The sequence below is a fragment of the Passer domesticus genome, chromosome 9 (genome assembly GCF_036417665.1).
Source record: "Passer domesticus isolate bPasDom1 chromosome 9, bPasDom1.hap1, whole genome shotgun sequence".
NCBI classification, from domain to species: Eukaryota; Metazoa; Chordata; class Aves; order Passeriformes; family Passeridae; genus Passer; species Passer domesticus.
The window spans coordinates 37,852,322-37,872,414 of NC_087482.1; the positions used below are offsets into that span (position 1 = coordinate 37,852,322).

The following is a 20,093-nucleotide window of genomic DNA, read 5'->3' on the forward strand; positions in this document are numbered from 1 at the left end:
GGCTCTAAAGGCTGCCTTGGGGGTATTTCTCTGTCATATTTTGTCTCTTCCTGTTCATACATTGCAGGTTTTTGACTTATGTAATAAGAGGCAGCAATGAGAGCTTTATTCTTGCTATCAAGGAGGGAAGAGAAGCAGAACTGAAGAAGCTCAGGAAAAGTTGTTTCTTTCTTGCAACACGTGGTAAGAAATATTTGTGTTAACTGGCATTGAATTATAATCACAAGATGTTCTTTGCAACACTTAATTTATGAGCAAATTAATGACTGGCCTGGATCAGCTTGCCCTTTCCATAATTATGAAGTATAATAATTAGAGAAGCAGTATTCCAAATAATGCACTTTATTGGAGCTCAAGATTTATAGAAATGAGCAGCTCTATTAATGGGAAGGTAAATTCTGCAGACTGGAGTTGGCATCAGCTTTGTCTGCATCTTCATTAGGCAGGAATATTCCAGTACTGAGCAAATCAAGAGCTATTTTAATTGTCAAAACAGATGCACATTCTAATATAGTTTCTGATTGAAGAGAACAACTTGTTCCTAAAAACAAAGGATCATGATTTCACCATGGATTTTTCAGGAAAGTTGGTTGTTTTGGGTTTTTTGAAGGCACTATATAGTTACAACATACTGAGAGAGGGTTCACAGTGTGGTGGTGTTTGTTTTTTTCCTCAATCATCATATAGCGGATTTAGAAAGAGAATAAGAAGGTAAAATGAGAGAGTTTTGATGCTGTCAAGACACTTCAGGATAGAAAACAGTGAACCCTGGACCATTCCTGACTAGATTGTCTCACAGCAGCAGGTTCCACTCAGCGCTGTTGGCATCTGTCTAATTGCAGATGGCTGGCTGAGAATATTTCATACTTGTTGTAACTGCAAGTAAGCAACTGATTATTAATTCTGATTAGTCATTACTGATGCTTCATAAATGTACTGTGCACAAAGAACAGGAGGAAATGTGTGCCCTTCACTTTGAACATGTTCTTCATAATTTCGATAGCGTGTTGTGCAGAAGTGGCTTCAAATACCTCTCGTAGGCCGGGCTCATCTGTTCAGAAAGAGAATGTGGAAGGGAATTAATGGCAATTAAGAAGGGAAAGGCTATTTTTTTTTTCTTAAGAACAATCTCTGAAATACATAAAGCTGCACTACTTAAAAAGAAAAAAAGCAACCAACAAACCAGCAGCTATCTCAACTATGTGCAAGAACTTTTTTTCCCTATCATATGTGCTGTCCTTCATAACCAGCACACCACACTCATCCCAAAGGGGACAGCCCAAGTTTTGCACTAGTAGAAGCATTAGTGTATAGAAAATACCCTGCATTTAGTGCTGTTCCATAATATGTAAACAGCCTTTTATTTAACTTATTCTGTACAATGTGATACAAAGAGGAATTAAAAGCTCTTGTCTCTTGTTTGTATTGCTTTTGTTAGAAGAGAAGCAGTTTCTGCCCTGGCTGCTGTGGAGGCTGCCCAGCTGTAGTTCTTCCCTACCTGGTTGGTGGGTGACTTCTGAGCCCACTCGTAGAGCCGCTGGTAAACCTGCCCGTCGTAGCTGCCCAGAGCAGAGTTCAGGCTCTGGTCTGTGAAGTCAAAAGCGTCCACCAGTGGCACAGCATCCTTCCTACAGAGCACAGCAGTGACATTCCTGTTACTGAGAGGGTACTGCTTTGCAAGATGGGAAAATAAACATGGCAGTTTCCAGGTTTCTCCTGGAAAACTCATGCCAGTTTTCTTCCTTATCTTTACTGCGGGGAGGAAATCCTGCTTGTTCTGATTCCTCAGAGACATGTCTAGGTGACCCTGCCTTGGCAGGGAGATTGGACTAGATGATCTCCAGAGGTCCCTTTCAACCCTGATAATTTTGTGATTCTGTGATGTTCTACTAATGCCCTGAGTTGTCTGTGCTGCTGAGTGGGTGTTTGCAGGGTCTTCACCCTGGCTCCATCCCAAATTCAGGATTCATGTCAGATTTTTTCTCAGTAGTGTCTGCCAAGTTTGTTCTTTTGATTTTTGTCTTTCTTTTATTTTTCTAAAATGGAATAAGGTTCCTACTAGATTGATGTGAAGTTGCTTTGCTGATCTTCAACCTTCATCTGCCTTTCAGTACTTCCATTATCTCATCATGAGGTGTTGAGCTCTTCTATTCTGTTCATATCTGTAGGAGCAAAACAACCCTGACCCATCCAAGGGCCCATCTAGCCCAGGGGCCAATGTGACAGCATGGAGAGCCACAGCACAGGCAGCATCTCCTAAGCAGGAGGTGGTTTCTTTTTCCTCATCCTTCCATGATGTTGGGGGTAGGAAGTTGTGCTGGCTGTACCTCACACCTGAGATACCAGGATGAAAAGTGGTTTGCTCAAATGTGGGCATTTCTATCTTCCAGTTCCTTTTGGAGAAGAGCTGTCTGAGGGTTTGGGAGAGGCCGTGTTTTTGCTACAGACCAGGAAGTGGTTACATCCTTTCTACCAACTGTAAATATGTAAATACTCCATTCTTGAATCCTGTTAACAAGGCACGGACTAACACAGAAACTGCAATGAATTCCAAAGACAACATGTTAGGCTTTTGAAAATGTTGTGTTAGGCTTATCACTTAATTCAGATTCTGTTATCAGTTCTGAAAACCCATGCTGTTTGGCTCAGCCCTGTTCAGCCCTTGCTTATAGTGTGTTCTTGTTTCTCTCCAGGTGGCTTAGGTAGAATTTTAGCTACAGTAGCAACTCCTCTGCACCATAAGTTACTATGTTCTAAACAAACAGCACAGAGTAGTGAAAGCTGAACCCTTTGTCAAAAAGCCTCAGTGAGTGTTGTGGTAAGTGAAAACCTTAACTCAGAACTCAGAGCTGGTAATAAATGGTGTAGAGCAGATGCATCTGAAGTAGCTGTAGGCAGGATTGTTTGGGTACCAGTTGCAGCTCAGCCATGGCAACAGAGTAGGCTGTATTAGCTGTGGCTTAAGCAGACTTTGCAATGTGTGATGGGTTGCTGTGGCTGCCTCCTGCCAGTGTGCTCTGACTACATATTTCCCTGCTTTCACTCTACTGCAGATGGTAGAAAGTGTTCATGACTTCTTCATTTATAATTTAAGACTTCATGTTACAAAACTTTAAGAGATTGCAGAGGAGCTGGACACTTGAGTCTGTTTTGCCATGAAAACAAGCTATGAGTAGACATTTCAATCAATTTCTAGTACTGCCAGGCACTGGAAATAAAAACTGAATGAGGTGAATTGACTGTGGAGATGTTGCCATAGGTACAGCAGCACCCTTTTCTATCTAGCACAGGGATAAACTGGATAGCTGTGTGTGTCCTGCCAAAGCAGCTCACCGAATGACAGCCAGGAGGTCCAGGTAGGATGCTGTGACCATGTCCATTTGAGCTGCAGATGTGTAGCCATCATGCAGGAAGGCTCCTGTATTTGAGAAGATCCCGTGTAGTGCAAAGAGGTCACAGAGCTGTTTCATAATCTTCTGGATGCCAGCCTTGGTCTCGAGTTTTTCCACAGTTTCTGCAAAGTTTTTCACTGCAATGTAGTGGCAGTGAGCCTGGAAAACAAATGCAATCAACAGTGAATGCACCTCAAACACTTTAGTAGGCCAAATGACTCAAATGTTCTTGCAAAGAATATAAAACCTTTTCATTTCCCTGGCACTTCTCCAGTCTGTATCCTTTGTTTGCTGGGTGACCAGGCCTTTTGCATTCATGGCTTACAGCTACAGCAGAAGACAGAATGTGCAAACAGTCAACACCATGGTATTTGTAAACCCCAGAAAACTGCTTCAGAAATCATGCTGGTACTTATTCTAAATAGTTCTGATCAATATCCCAAAGAGTTTCTGTGAAGGAAAACATTGGAATGTGCTTGTGATGTATGTTGGTTGTACATCAACAGGAGAAAACTTCTGTTGAAGGCCTTGGCTCATGGTGCTTTGGGATCAGTGTCCACAAGGCTTCAGCTCTGGAAACACCATTGTCAGAGATAAACAACCAAATTTACCTCCCACTTTTGTGGTTTTAAGTGAACTGGTAATTTTGGGGCCACACAGCAGTAGAATGTCTGACCCAGAAATGACAGAAACATTAGCAGAGGTGCAGAGGAGCTGAATTAAGCTGACTCTTGCTATGTTGACACTGCTGGGGGTGGTTGGTGGTGCTGGGATCTGTGTGGGTTCACTCCCCCACTGCACAGTTCCCTTCCAGCTGCAGGTGTAAGCATGGCACACCTGCACTGCAGCTCTTCCTGCTGCCACGGTGAAGCAGCAGAGGTGGAGGCCACTGAGGACTGCACAACCTGCCTGAGAAGCTGAGTGGCCCTGAGTGGCCACTCCAGCAATTCACCTGTGTGGAGTCTGCCCAGTGTCTGAGCCACTCAGCTGAGAGCTGGCAGGTGTCAGTTCATGGAGCTGCCATGCCAGACGTGTGGGTGAATCTCCAGGGAAGGTATGGAATAAGAAGTAAATACAGAATTGCTCCAAGAAGGCAGCAGTATATCAAAATTTTAAAAGTATGGGGAAAATTCAAGGGGTTTGGATGACTTTTCCTCTCCCTGAAACACTTAAGAGATTTTGGGGGCATGGATCCTATTTTCTGAAGAGTCTAGTAGCAGCACTGATGATATCACAGCCAGCCCTCTGCTTATGTTAGGCCCTTCAGAAATAGTTAATGATGTTTAAATAAGTTGTGGATCTGACAGGAAAGGGAAGGAAAGGAAAAAGAAAATGAAAAAGGGAAGGGAAGGGAAGGGAAGGGAAGGGAAGGGAAGGGAAGGGAAGGGAAGGGAAGGGAAGGGAAGGGAAGGGAAGGGAAGGGAAGGGAAGGAAAGGAAAGGAAAGGAAAGGAAAGGAAAGGAAAGGAAAGGAAAGGAAAGGAAAGGAAAGGAAAGGAAAGGAAAGGAAAGGAAAGGAAAGGAAAGGAAAGGAAAGGAAAGGAAAGGAAAGGAAGCCTTCACCATAACTGTAGTGGAATTGCACTTAATTGCATATTAAAAGAATTTTGGTTTTTGGAGATACAGCACTATCAACAGATTTAGTTTTCACTAATATTTAGGGCTTTTCTCCCCCCTTTTCTGCTTAATTCTGTATTAATTCACCCTTGTTTTAGGGAACAAATGCTGCTGTCCCAATGCTATTTCAGCTGAAAGCATCTCTTACAAATTTGATTTATCTTTCAGCAGTAGTTAGCATTGCACTTATCACTGGTTTTCACTCTTTTCCCTGCAGTTATCTTTCCAGCAGATGGAAGAAGTACCAGGCATGTTTCATCCTTTGCTGTGACTCCACCAGCTTTCAGTGGAGTGGCTTTAGGAAGAATCCTCTGAGCACCAGAAATGCTGGATTCTTATAAAAAGATGAGTGTTGGCTGGAGATGGTGGAGTTTTGCTGCAGGATATGGGAGGTGTGATTCTGCCAGTAGTGGCAGCACAACTGTGAATGTATTTTTTCTCCCTTTCATTTCTCCTGGTCTTTTTCTACCTGGCCTATACAGACGGCACATTTTTCAGATAAGGGATTGCTTCTTAATACAACTTTTCCACCATGCAGCCCACAGTGATGGTTTGTGGTGTCTCTTAGATGCCAACAGGAAACAATAAACAGCACTGAGGCTTTAAGCTAATCATGCCATTTCTGTTGCATATTGTTTCATAAGACAAACATCAGATAAGCAGATAAATTTTGCTAACCTTTGCAGCCTGCACCAGCTGCACTGTGCACTGGTTCCACGCATCGTGCTTCTTGACTCCAGACTGGATCAAGTCCTGTAGTTTTGCTGCTGTGCTGCTTGTGAGCCTGGAGAATTGAAAAGCACAAAGCATTCTATATATGCATCCCACATGCATGAATTTGCACTCAGGAGTTATGTGTGACTGAAGTGCAAACTGGCATTTCTGACATCTGGAGTAATCTACACTCAGTATGAGTGAACTTAGATTATGCAAAATCTAAGTATAAATTGTGAGAAGAACCCAGACCACCCTGGTCCTGAAGGATTTCTGCCTTCTCAGCTTCCAAGGTAGTTTACCAGGGGTTTGGCTGAGCTTTTCTTGGGCTCTGTGTGTGTAAGGAGAGTTTGCAAAACAAACAATAATACTGGACTGCTGTCACATTATGTTTCTCCTTTTCTACACAGGGATTCAAATCCTGTTCCCACTGAGGAAGCTTTTTGAAGAGTGACTGTTTTTACACTGGTTTCAATGACAGCAGAGTTGTCTTTTCACCTGATTTTCAGAGGTGGCACCTATACAGCCCATAACTGTGTACACAATTCTGATACTACTCATGATATAATTTTTATTTATGTTGAGTTGCTGAATGTGTGTAGTTGAAAGGCTGCAGACAGAATGAGAGGCTCTGTTCTTGCTGTGGTGTAAACTGAAAACAAACATCACTTTCTCAGGTATGTGAAATTTTAAGATTCTAATAGAATTGCTCAGGGTCTAATAAAGATTTTACTGGATGGCAACTCAGTGATGTGGTCTGGGATTTATTTTAATTGTGCCACCAATGCTGTGAAATGTAGTTGTTTGGTAGCAAATGGCTTAAAAACTTCTGAGTGTGAACGCTTCATACTGAACATCTGACATGGCTGTTAATCCGGTGTAGCCTTCCTTTTCTTTTTCAGGAACAGATGGTACCAATCCTAGTTTAACTTATTTTATTTTACCTCCCTTTGAAGCAAGGAAGAAGCTGAGCTCTTAACACATTTCTGATGTCAAAGAGAGAAATTCTGTCTCCCATCCTCTGTACTGACCTGAATGCCACGTGTTGATAGGCCTCAGTGTAAATATCTGGCCTGAGAAAATCCAACTTGTTCTTGGCTGGACACTTCCCGTGTTTCACTGCAGCCAGATAAGTGACAGATGGTGGCACAGGCTGGCCAGCACTGGCTGCCATGAAGCACTTAATCAGGAACCTGGGAAGAGGGTAACAGTCAGAGCAGGGTATGGTGGTGATCTCCTTGCAGCAAACAGACATGCAGAAAGTAAAGTGGGCTCAGGTGAGGAGCAGCAAGGTGTGACCCATCCCATCAGTGGCCCAGAATGGACTTGAACAACTAATGACCTTTTGTTTTGTATGTTATCACAATAACCTGATCTGGTGGGTCTCATGGGGAGCCTGTCTGCCTTAATTAATACTACAACAATCCATAATGATAATTTTTTCAGCAGAAACTTGCTGTGGCTATTAGCAGTCTCAGCAGTGTAGTGATTAGATACATTATCAACTTTGCAACCTAAGTCTCAGTGCTCTGGAGCTTTAACAGTGATTTGGTCTTACCCTCTGGGATCCCCAACACAGTCACATTAAGTTAACACATGAGACCCTTGGAGAGAGTTCACAAGGAGCACTCCCCACTCCCTTAGTTTTTTGGTACTTCTGCTATGAGCTACACTGACCAGGTCTGGAATTAAAAGGGTACAGCATTTCTCTTGACTTTGCTGTAGATCTTGCAAAAAGCAGTAATGAGTGCAGAAATGTCTGCATGCTAGCATGGAGCTATGTGGTGCTCTGACCCTTGGAAGTGCCCTGGTGTTCTCCTTCTAGTAAAAACAAACATTATTAAAAGTTCAAGCAGCTGTAGTTTCTTTATCCTGTATTTCATCTACTCTTGATAATCACGAGTCTGCATGTGGAGGAAAGCGATGTTCTTGGAGCATGACTCATCCACTTTCAGTATCCAACAACTTTGCTTCCTCTGAATCAACCCCACTTTACCAATATTGCATTACATGGCACCATTGTCACATTGGTTGCTTAAAAAATTAACCACAAAACTTTCACAGCAACACCTTTGCTGTGTGCTACCAGGCAAAGAGGAAAATGAGGTTATGCAGAACAGCACCTGCATACGTCCCCAAACCAAAAATAGAAGAGATAATCCAGTTCCCACACACTTCCATGCTTAGACTGAAGGCATGAATAGTTTATATCCTGAGCTGTATTTTTAGATGTTGCTGTGAGAAAGGAGTAGCTGGTTTTACTGGTTTTGGAGAAGTGGTAAAGATTGAATAAATAAGGGGGCAGGCTTTTAGATGAACACATTTGAATTGTTACCTGGCAGTTTGCAAGAGCAAAATGGTGTTTTCCCCTTCATAAATACAAGAGGCAAGTATTTTGGTATACAAGGAAGGCAGTCCACTCAGCAGGGAGTAGCCATGGCCCCCACAGGCCCGGAGACAGATCTCCACTCCTGCCGTGCAGTGCTGAGTGATCACGGCTTTAAAACCTGAAGATAATGCATGGAGCTGTTAAAAAAAGGGAGCAAAAAAGTAGAGTATTACCAGTGGAATCCTCAGAATAAGTTCCTTTTTTAAATTTTGTGCAATATCTGGGCATGAAATCCCTGTCAAATTCCCCTTGGAATGCTGGGGAGTTCCCTGAGCCTGACCTTTGGTGTCTCTCTAGGATGCTGCACATGCTCCTGCTGGGCACACTGTAGTCAGTTTATGCATTTTTGGGTTTCTTCCAGCCAGTTCTGGCTTTGGCCACCTTTGTTCAGAGTGTGTTTTCATTTCAAGCACCTAATTGCAAAATATTCTGTTCTGTTTAAAAAGTCACATCTTTGGTTTTGGCTCAGATGTACGTGCATGCGCATTGTAGATGGAGTTGTGTAATAATGCTTTGTGCCACCAGCTACTTGGAACGAGGTTTTGGACATGCTTTTCAAGGACTTTTCACTCTGCAATGGTTCCCAAAACAAAAAGTTTGGGGTGGTACAGCGAATGCTGTTGCTGACTGGTTGCAGATCTGGACACGTCATTTGAGCTCTTAGTGCTTCCTCTTTCTCCGCTTCTCTAGTGGTGAGAGGAATGCTTGTCCAGTTTGCTAAAATACTTTAACATTTAGGGAACAGAAGTGCTGTATGAGTTAATCCTGCTGCAGCTCACCTCTGGCAGCATGTCAAAGTTCTTCCTCTGGATCTCTCTGTACCCCCTGTTGAATAGCTCCTGCAGGTAGTCGTTGGTGAAGTGAAAGGCATAGGCTGCTGCCAGCTGGGGCAGCAGTTTCTCTTGCTGAGTCTGGTAGTCAAGGATTTTTGCTTCTTGTTCCCTGTTGGAAGACAGCTGATGAAGCAGGGAGAGTGTGGACATGGGCATAGCTACTGTTACTTTACCTGCTGCAGAATGAAAATGGCATTTTTCATTACCAAGAAGTAGTGTGTGAACAAGACTGAGCTGACAGTGTGGCAGAAAATCTGTCCAGCTTGCTGAGCTATTGGAGAAACAAAACCAAAAAAAGACTAACAGTGTAGAAAAGGCTCTGTGTGGTCAGTCAGTACAGAGGGCAACAGGGACTGCAGGAGAGGATGAGAATGAGGCCTTCAAGGACAGCAAGTTGTTAGGTGCTCCAGAAAAGGCAGTGGCATTGCATCCTGAAAAACTTTGGATTTTTAAATGGAATCTTTATGGCCCCGTGTGTAGAAATGTTTCCCTGAAAATATTTGAGTCTGAATTATTTTAAGTTTTCTGAGCTGTTTTTGGATGTTCTTTATCACTTCTGTGGTTGGTACATTTAGGACCTCAGTCAATGGAATTGGTTATTACAATAGTTCAGCTTGTGTGCTCTTCTGTTTGGTTTCTGTTTGAACAAAACCATGTTTTCACTAGGATCTTTCTGCTTTTGAAAGGATATTTAAATGGAAATCTTTGTGATCCATTCAAATTAACATACTTCTTTAAAAATAATGGGGATTCAACACGGAATACAATTCAGTGCTTAAAGTTTGAATATTAGATTTCTGGATGTTGGAAGGTATTTTAATGTTGCATCGACTAGTAGGACACTATGGAATAAGAATTCAGCAACTTGTCCACTTTGTCTGGATTCTGCTCAATTATGGGATTACAGGGGAAGGCCAGTTATAAAAGAATAAGGGGCCTGTGTGAGCCACTGACCTATTCAAAGTATGAAACTTATCTTGGAAAGAACTGTAAACATTCTCTTGTACTTTGACTGAAGCTCGTTAATGTAAATAATGGCAAAGCATGTTTATCATGCCCTGTCTGGGCCAGGAAATCAGCCAGTGATGGGCTGAAAGATAAGATGAAGAGAAGAAATACAAACTGGCGTGGGGGAACACAGTGTGCAGTCCCCTCCCCACGGGATGCACGGCATTACCCAGGCTTTAGCTTGGACTGCCGGCGAACCACGGAGTAGCGGATGGCGATGGTGCAAGCCTTCATGAGGGGGGTCAGAACCTCGTCTGAAATGAGCGAGATGCGCACTGTCGTCATGGTGAAATAATTAATCTTCTGTGACCCCTGTCTGACATAGGTGCCATCTGGTCGAACCTAGAGTAGAGAGAGGCTGTCAGATGCTGCCTTAGTCAGTACTACTGTGGATGTGAAATCGCTATGCACAGGATAAAATGGACATAAAAATCCTTCACTGAATGCTAACAATGCTTTTATGTATGATGGATGAAAGACATCCATTTGAAGAGACAAACTCTTGCTGTTTGTGGGAGAGGTAGGTTCTGCCTGCCCCATGATCCCCATGTGGGGAATGTGGAATTCTTGATGCTGAATGTGAAATTCTTGATGCTGACTTTAATTTAGGATTCAGGTATTTTCTGCCCTTGGTAAAACCTCAGAGACTTGCTGACACTCAAAGGAAGATTTTTGTCCCAAATTTAGACAGGTCCCTGTTGTCTCTCTGGCTGTGCAATGAGAGTCTGACAGCAAGTTTGTGATGTGAGTCCACACATACCTCACAAAACTTGCTCAGCATGTTCTCCCTGGGGACGCGCACGTTCTTCAGCAGGAGGTAGCCGTTGTCAGTGTGCTCAAAATTCATTTTGGGACCAATGTCTCCTGCAGTTATGCCTGCAGCAGGAGAAAACACAGCCTGCTTACTTCCACTTGAACTTTTTGCTCCCCATTTTGTGCCAGGATAGGGACCTCAAAAGAAGGGCATGACTGCTTCTTCCCCAGCATGGGTGATCTTGCCCAAGGGGTAAAACGGGCATTCGAATGCCTTGTAATAGTTTCCATGATCCATTGACAGATGGATCTGTGCTGGCTGGGGTCAGAACTGAGGTGTTAATGCACAGGTGCTCAGAGCAGCCCAGGCTTCTACCTACATCAAGGGCTTGGTCTAGATATAGCTGAAGATATGTTATATTTCCCTTCAGATCAAAAGGTTGGGGTTAATGATAACTCCACCTTGGCTATCTCTCTTGGCTTGGTTTTGGCAGTTACAACTCGCCCTGGGCCCAATGTTTTAGAAAACATTTAAGGACAAAATAGGCAAAGCACCTGCACAAGTGCTGCAGTGTCTGGGGTTATTTACCTGGGCAGAGGGAATGGTCCTGAAGGCTGCGTATCTGCACGATGAAGGGATGGATGCCATAGCACTTCCCATGGATGTACAGCTGAGCAAAGACCACTGTGTGGGTTGCTGATCTTCCCACTGTGAGAAGAAAAACAGCCCCATTCCTTTAGGACAAGGTACAGCACAAACACAGTTAAGAGAGGTCAGTACTAATAATGTGTTGGGTCTTTGGTATGGGTCAGCATAAGTGTGTGCTGGAAACCACAAATCAGCTGCTCTTAGCTCTCAGAAGTTGCACCATCATTCTGCCTCTGTTGCTGCCTATGAGGCTTGGATTAACAGTTTTGTAACAGAATATGAGAAAAAAATAAACCGTTTGAGCTAATGTAATGGTGAGTGGGAAGTGCTGTGGCTGTTTCAGTGACTTCAGTTATTTTCTGTGAAATACCTTCCTGAAGGGAGCAAAGAATTTCACACTTGAATCCTTTATGCTGAGACTGTCTGATGACTCGAATCCTTTATGCTGATGACCTCCCTGCAGTTTTTGGTTGTCTGAGTATTTAAAAAGAAGAGAAGATTTATTCTTGCAGAGGCAAGAACTTTCCTGAGTGAAGTTCTTCAGCCTGCAACCCAAGGGGTTTTTGTAGATGATGGTGGCTCCTTTGTGGCCTTTGAACTTGGACAACCCCCTTTCTCTTACTTGCTTGTCCATGTGAGTATCTTTTATTGAAGTTTTCTGCTAGCACCTGGGCCCCCAAACACAGATCTTAACCAGGGTAGATGGAGTAATGGAAGGAGGCAAAAACCAAGATATTTTGTGTGGTACTTACTGTCTCCAGGCCACCACTTCATGGCAGAGATCTTTGGTGTGTTCAGTATAAACTCCTGAGTAGCAGTATCAAAGACTGCTGTTGTTTCCAAACCCTGAAGATAAGTGCCTTTAAAAAAGGAAATTAAACAAATATCTATCTATGTATCTATTTCCTGGCACATCACAGGGATGGGGAGAGCAAAGGATCTGTGGAAGCTGGCTGTGGGTATTATCAGGGTTTTGTGGTTACCCTTCTGATGAGAACCACGAACAAGAACTCAACCACCCCCGTCCCACTAAAGGATGGACACTCTGGAGTCAAATTCCCATGGGAATCTGGGCTGCAGGCTTGTGTCACAGAGAAAAGCTGTTTTCCCTGCAGCCTTACCGTGTCCCAGTTCAGTCTGGGCATAGCTTCCAATCAGCTTGTGCTGGGTGGCGAGAGGAATCCACTTGGCAATCTGTTTGTCCGAGCCCAGCACTGAAATACTTCTCATGAAGACGCGGTGAAGGAGGAACGCGACATCTCCTGACAGTGCCCTGCAGAGAAGGCACAGGGGGTGTTTTTGAGGGGATGAAGTTCCAGGCATGTGATGAATGAGGCAGTGGCACTGCAGTGGTCACCAGACAGTACCACCTGCTGCCTTTTGATTTCTGCCTTGTCATACCTTGCCCAGCACCCAGCATCAGCACAGCATTGCAGGAAAAGTGCCCTTCCAAGCTGCTTTTGTCTCTTCTTTCCTAACAGAGTTTGCATATGTGTTGCTTGCTCATTTCACTTGGTCTTGGAGGAATTATCTGTTCTGAGTAGCAGATGCTGAGCTAAAAGCACAACCCAGCTCCAAAGCTCCTGACACTCTGTGAGCATTTTATATTTTTATTTGACTTCATAGGATTTTGTTTCTTGATTATTTTAGTCAGATTTTGAGGCTGAACTAAAAAGAAAGAATAAAACAGCACCCTACTTGAAAAACCCCAAACCCTAGCAATTCACTGTGAAGCATATTAGACTGCATTACACATGTAGGTATCTGGGACCTGAACTTTCCCATTCCCATTCTGAAGAAATACCATGGTATGTTATGTACTTTTTGCTGTTTGTTTGCTGCCTTTTGCTGTCAGTGAACAATACTAGGGTTCATGGAGATTTGTCCTGAATTGAGATGTTATTTTCTTGTGGAAAAATTCAAATACATCCAAGTAACCCCTGGTTTATTATCTGGTCAGGTCCATTGCCATCATGATCTGCATACAGCCTAAAAAGCCCTGTTCCAGAAACTGTGTATGGGAATTTGGGTACAGTGATTTCCATGGTGCAAATGAGAAATTTATTTAAGCTTTTTTTTGTGTGTGAGAAACAACAAGAAAACGTGAGGAATATAACTACATCCCTCTTCTTGGGATTCCTCAGAACAAGGCAGAATCCCCTCACAGATACAGGTACATGTACAAGTGTCTGTGCTGTTCTCAGTAGCTGAGTGGCTGTTAGCACATTGCTTTACTGCAGTGCTCCAGAGAGCATCTCCTTTCACATAGACACATTCTGTTGTTAACAAATGACTCTGACCTTTCTTTTATACTGGCCCTGAGAGAGAATTAATCATGCTGAAACAGTGTGGGGGGGAAATATGAACAAAGAAGTTGAAGGAAAATTGCTTTGATTAACAGAAAATGACTTAATGAATCCTTGGCAGCCTGGCCAGAAATAACATTCCTTTAGCTGCGATTTGAAAAGCTGGATTTTAAATTGTGTGAGTGATTCACTGTGCCTGGCACTGGGAGCCAGGGTTCTGTCATAAGAGCTTGGTGCTCACCTGGAGTTCCATCAAGCAAGAGCTGCCCTGCCAGACAGCTCTGCTCCTAATCCAGCAAATGGGACAACACAGGGCTGGTCCTGCTGCAGCTTTTGGCATCAGGGGGCCTGATGAAAGCTCACCTGGGTGGGATTTTTTTTTGTTCTGAGAGAGCAGTGGAGAGCTGCTTTTTAATGGGAATATAATGATCAGGTCCAAGAGCTCTTGATGGCACATTTCCCCCTTCATTAGTTCCGCTCACTGTAAGTGGTGAAAAGCTCAGCATAAAAAATTATCTTTCATATGATGGGGACAACTTTTTAGCAGGGCCTGTTACTATAGGGCAAGGGGTAATGGCTTTAAACTAAAAGAAGGTAGATGTAGACTAGACATAATGAAGAACTCATTTTCAATGAGCATGGTGAAACTGTGGCACAGGTTGCCCAGGGAGCTGGTGGATGCCCCCTCCCTGTAAACATTCCAGGTCAGGCTGAACGGGCTCCGAGCAACCTGATCTAGGTGAAGATGCCATTGCTCATTGCAGAAGGTTAGACTAGAAGACCTTTAAATGTCCTTTCCAACCCTAACTGTGCTATGAGTCTATGAAATGCCAAAAAGTGGCTCTGAGTGTCAGCAATGCTGTGTAAGGGACAGGCACTGCCCTTCAGGGTGACACCTCTGAACGTGCACCTTCCTACTGGGTATGTGACCCCACCAAGCAGACAGTGTGCCCTGGGCCAGGAACTGACTGAGCAAAGGGGGAAAGGAGGGGCAAGCAAGTGAAATGTGGAGCTCAACCCCACACGAAGTGTTAAGAAAACTTTTGAAGGAAAAGACTGTGAAAATACTTTATTCTCATTTGCCTACAAACTAAGGTGAGTTTTTCCTTTTTTTTTTCCCCTTTAATAAAATATGTGTTTCCTAGATACACAAAATGTAATCTTTAATTTATTTAGAAGTCAGTAATGTAACTGAAACAGCACCACTTCCCCTTCTGGTTCTACATTTTAAAATGTCTAATGGGTGGTATGAGAGCTGCAGCACAAATAAGGAGGTTGTTGAAGTGGAAATCTCATGTTGTGGTTGTGAACTGCTGTGATCTATCACACCGTACCCATGTGCTGCTCTCTGAGAAGTTCCCAGTAATGTACCAGCATTGTCCCTTTTTCCAAGTGTGCTGCTGAAGTAAAAACCTGCAGCACATTTTTTATCCAAACCTAATCTGTCAGCTGTTGGCCTTTCCTGGCCTTTGCTAAAGCTGATTCTTGTTAGCATACACAGATTTTAACAAAAAATTAGTTGTACATTAAAAAAAAAAAAAAAGAAAAAAGAAAAAAAAAGAAATCACCTGTAAATGTACTTATATTCAGGTCCATTCTCAGTCCATCCCATCTCATGCATCTTTTTCTGGAGATGAACAGCCTTCCTCACTGCTGCTTCGTACCTCTCATTCTGGGTCTGGAAATACTGATTTTCTCTGCTAAATACAGGGTCAGATTCGATAGCTTCCACTGCAAAGCAACACAGAACAGTTGGTTCCCCTGGGGCTGGGGAAGTGCAGGCAGTGCCTCCAGCCATGTTCAGGAAGAGCAGGCAGGACTGGACTCATGGATATACTGATGCTGTGATTTTTAGGGCGCTTGCAGGCAGGTTTTGTTTTGCCAGTTCTGGCTCCCATGGCTGTCACATCTAACTTTGAAAAGCAGTTTGGGGTTTGGGGAAGCAGAAGAGGAACTGAGTGGGCCTGAGAGAGGGGTCTGTTCAGTGGAAATGGTGACCCTGCAGGGAAAGGCACCCTCCCTGGTCAGGGTGGGAGAGGTGATTTCTGGCAGAAGATGCCACGGATCCCTCTGCCTCCAAATGCTGTGAGGGCAGTAAGGGCTGTGGTGAGCTGCATTTTGCCCAAGCTGTGGTGAGTTGCATTAACCAGAGGGTGGATTATGGCTGGAGCCTGCTGGGTGTCCTGCTCAGGATGTTACCAGCCCATTGCACTGTTACACAGCAACTCAGAGTCACTGTTTCTGTGTCAGTTTGAACACTCTCCTTGTCCATTTTGCCTTAAAACCTTGAGTCTATTCATGTGGAAGGTTACACTGAACTCCAGTGGCACTGTGAAGAGGGCAATCCCAGTGGCTGTGGTGTTTTCCTTTGGTAGGTGTATAATATGGATGCAGTTACAGAGACAACAGTGAGAGCTTTTTCCTCTATTTCTTCTGAGCAACAGTCATTTCTTGGCACACCCATCACGAGTGAGAGCAGCTCAGCCTGGCTGAGCCAACCCACGCAAGAAATTCCCACCTGGATGAGCCCGACGTGCCAAGGAGGAAAGCTGGCTGTGGTTCACACGTGATGTGCATTTCTGCACAGCAGCACCAGCCCCTGCACGCATTTCCCTCACACATGGATGCTCGACCCTCAGTTCTTGTATTCCAGTTTAACCAGTCTTGCCAGAGACAGGGGATGGGAGCAGGGAGGAGGAAAAGCTTCAGACAGCAGGAGTGGCTGCGGAGGAGTCGTATTGATTTACATGAAGAGAAGACTCCAGCTTCACACTCCCACTTTTTAAAGAGATGGGGGATAAGCAAATGCCCAGCAGCACAAACCCCACTGTGCTGCAAAGGAGCAGCAGAGCAGCAGGACACAGGCATGGCCCCCAGCCCCCAGCAGGGCCTTGTCTAAGGGTCACTCACCCACTGCCCTCCGTATCCGTGTCTGCTCTGCGCCGCCATCCAGCAGGGCCGTGAGCTTCTCCACGCAGAAGGAGGCTGTCTGCCGCTCGCCGGCCAGGTCGGGGTTCACGCTGCCGAGCACTGAGCCCTGACAGTGCTTGCTGGTCTCCAGCAGAGCCATCCTGGAGCCTGCTCTGCAGAGGGACGGGGCTCCTCTGGCACTGGCACCCGTCAGTGGATGCCTGATGGAGGCGTTGGCACAGCGAGGGTGGCTTTGGTAGGTTGGCCAAGACGTACCTGCACAAGGGTTGCGTGAATATTTAGGCACTACCCTGTCCTCGTTGCAATGGGCAGTGGAGATTTATGGCACTTCAAGGAAATCAAACTGCAGGTTTTATGACATATTTTAAAATAAAATTTTTTTCTTTTCCCAGTCAGTCCCCAGTATTCTATGAGAAGTTAATGCTGCAATATCCCACGGCTATGTGTTAATGTTTATGGGAGTTTCTGGCCCAGGACTCACAGGCACTGGTGGCTCTGCCTGTGCTGCCTCATTCCTTGGGGCTCAGCTTTACATTAACCCCTAACCCCACGTTAGTGAGAATAGTAGCAGGACACTAGTGAAAACAAAGCTGTGGTGAGTAGAAAATAAATCAGATTTTTCCCTTGAAGAGGCTGCTGCCTTTACAAGCATCGTATTCCTTTAAGAAATAGAAACTCTGGAAACCACTGCTAATGTGTTATTCTGCTATTCAGGCCTTTAGCCCAAGGTGTCTTGCTGCAGAGAGAAGCCTCGGGGCAGCGCTGGGCACACACGGCCGGGGTAACGCGGCGCTGCCCTTGAGCCCTCACGGGAGCGCGGGGCTGGGGGCCGGGCACGCCTCGGCCTCCGCTTCCTGTTCCGTGAGGCTGCGGCAGGAAAACGCGATTGCTTTCTCTCCGTGCAAACGCAGTCCCCCACGTACCTCGTCCCAGGCGTCCTCCGCGGAGCCGTCCGGCTGCTGCCTCCTGCCTGGGCCGCGGCTGCCGGGCCCTGTGCGGGGACCTTGTCCCCGGAGCCGGCGCCGCGGGCCGCGGCTGTTCCGGGGAGCGCTGACCTCTGCAGGCAGGACAGTCCCACAGCCCCCGGCGCTCTGGGCTCTGCGCTGCCTAACGGGGCTGTTCTGATCCCGCTAAGGGCACTGGCGCCTTGCAGACTGCACTTCCAGCTCCGTCACCCTGCCCTTCTCGTGGTGTTTTTAATTTTGGTTTAATGTTTTGGTAGCCTGCTCCGGGTGGAGAGCAGCACGCTTGGGGCTGGCTCTGCTCCTCGCTGGGGGTTTGCCGTGCTGTCAGCGTTTGCCCAGCTGTGTCACGGCACTGCCCTCAGCCCGTCCCGCAGTTCGGGGTGCAGGGCCGGGATGCGGGGCTGTGTGCCCGAGGGAGCCCGACACGGGGATGTGCTCCCTCACCTCCGGCCGTCCTGCGCCTGTCCCTGCCGGGACTGCTGGGCAGGAGATGGGAGCTCACATCCCTCACACCCGCTGACCCTGGCTGCAGCTGGGTGAGCCTGACGGGAGAGGAATCCAGCAGAGGATCCCCCGTGCCCAGGCTCATCGATGGGCCCTGCTGCCGGTGTGGACCCACGCTGGAAACTGCTTCGTCAGGGAACGAGGTGGAATGCGTGTGGTTCACGTTGCAGAAAGCTTGCTTTAACACGGGAAGTTAGGCAAATGTTGGGGCATGGGATGTAGTTTTGGGTAACGATAATTTTAAGCCTGGAGCTGAGTGTGTTGAACCAAGCCCAGCAGCAGTCAATGGGAGCAGCCCAGCTGCAATGCAGCGAGTGGCTCACGGGCAGAGGACGGTGTGTTCGGGATCACTGTGGTGGATTAAAGATGCCATGTGGCTCCATCCCACTCCCAGAGCGACAGAGTGTCCTGTGGATGTGCCATTTTCTGGTCTGTACTGCACAGTATCACATCCCACAGTGACTCAGGGTCATGAGTGGTTGGGAGGCAGTACATCCTTCTGAAGTGCTCTGTGGGATTTTTCCATTTGTTCTTACATTTCCTTCTGCTGGAGTCAGAAGTGCTTGGCCTTGTGCTTCTTGAGTGCTGTTTGTAATTCAGCGAGTGGGTCTGGATCTCCTGAAGGGAGGGTGAGGGATGGCAGATTGGAAGAAGCCTGTCCCTGAATCTCTTTGCAACCTGATGTTCATGCAGGTTTACATTTGGGCAGGCTGAGGTGCTGCCTGAGTAGGTCAATGCCAGTCTGTGTTAGTGAGGTCTGAGCTGGAGAGCCACCAGAGCTGCACACCCAGCTCAGCACCAAGTGCCAGTGGATGCCCAGAAATCTCATGGGCTGTGATGAGAACCAACAAAACCCACAAGAGCACCTGGTCACGGTGTGTTGGAACACTCTGTCATTGTTATGTTGCTGATAATTTTGCATTTTTTCCCATATTCATTAGGCTGGATCTCACCAGTATCATGACCAATTCAAGATTTCATATAATGCTTTCATCAACACAAAGTTGATGAAGTGGGAGTTTTAGATAATTTTGGAAAATTATCTAAGTATGGAGAAATACCTAGGATAGGCAGAGGAGAATTCCTGGGAAGGGGTATTCAGCCAGTCTGAGGGTACCACTGGCTTGAGGAATAAAACCAGAACCTGCCATTTCAGAGGCAGTCATGAGGAGTAAATCAGGCAGTAAAATGTAAGTGTTCCTTGACAGGAAATTTCAATGCAGCAAATTATCTAGGAGCACTTCAAGAGTGAGTGCATAGGAGAAGAGATCTCAGCATGACCTGGATAAAGAGCAAAGCTGGTATTGAAAACTCTGGCAGTAAGAGAAATCCCAGGCAATGGAGCAGTTTGAGCATAGCTAAAAGGTTTTTATCTTTAAAGAGTAGAAGTGATTGGTTCTTACTCTCTTCCACAGAAGAGGAACTGTCACAATGAACAACTTCCATTGGCATCCATGCATGGAGGGAGGTGTGTGATCACTGTCAGGAGTTTTGGGGCACAGCCCATTGAAACCTCACTGCTTGGGGCTGGGAAAGGTTGATAAAGCATTTTACAAGGTCCTGCATGAGTGCCCTGGTCTCACATCTCACCAAAGGCCTAGAGAAGATTTGTTGCTTTGAAAGGTTTATGCCAGGAAATGAAGTACACAACCTGCCATGGTAGGGTAGCAAGGGAGCTGTTATTGTCAGCATCAAAGAGGTGGGAAGATGGTTTGTAAACCTGACCTGAAGAACAGGTTTAGAGAACGGGATCTCACCCCCAGTGAGGAGCTGGCTGGCCACACCAGTGCCACAGGGAACACCTCCCAGTGTGGCAACCCCAGCAGATACCTGGTGTCTGAGAAATGCATCCAAGCACCACCTCTGCCTTGTTCTGAGTGGGATGCTGGCATCTATGCTGATAAGGATGTTGCTAATGAGACAGAGAAGTCCTTTTAATTTACTTTGCTGTGTTTAGTTTTAGTCCTGACTCTCAGGAACCATGGTGTGTGTGACCTGCACGTGTGAAGCATCATGTATTTTTCTTATTTCCT

At 45.6% G+C, this 20,093-nt stretch overlaps 1 protein-coding gene across 1 annotated transcript; it reads right to left on the reverse strand.

Moving 5' to 3' along the window:
- Positions 1 to 324: 324 nt before the first annotated feature.
- Positions 325 to 17,782, reverse strand: ACOX2 (acyl-CoA oxidase 2). The gene is made up of 15 exons (XM_064432861.1): positions 17,515 to 17,782; positions 16,571 to 16,846; positions 15,229 to 15,391; positions 12,476 to 12,627; positions 12,107 to 12,214; positions 11,295 to 11,414; positions 10,713 to 10,828; positions 10,122 to 10,294; positions 8,891 to 9,053; positions 8,058 to 8,248; positions 6,754 to 6,915; positions 5,687 to 5,792; positions 3,334 to 3,551; positions 1,499 to 1,628; positions 325 to 1,051 (listed from the first exon to the last, which is right to left on the reverse strand). The coding sequence occupies exons 2-15, from the start codon at positions 16,728 to 16,730 to the stop codon at positions 989 to 991; spliced, it is 2,025 nt and encodes a 674-aa protein (XP_064288931.1). The 5' UTR covers positions 16,731 to 16,846; positions 17,515 to 17,782; the 3' UTR covers positions 325 to 988.
- Positions 17,783 to 20,093: the final 2,311 nt, after the last annotated feature.

What these genes read in the sequence shown, in the direction of transcription:
- ACOX2 (XM_064432861.1), bottom strand. Translation starts at nt 16,730, where the DNA reads ATGGCTCTGCTGGAGACCAGCAAGCACTGTCAGGGCTCAGTGCTCGGC. An exon ending in ACGGATACGGAGGGCAGTGG is followed by an intron (nt 15,392 to 16,570) that starts GTGAGTGACCCT and finishes GTTGCTTTGCAG; the next exon opens with TGGAAGCTATCGAATCTGAC. An exon ending in AGCTGGTGCAGGCTGCAAAG is followed by an intron (nt 3,552 to 5,686) that starts GTTAGCAAAATT and finishes TTTGTTTTCCAG; the next exon opens with GCTCACTGCCACTACATTGC.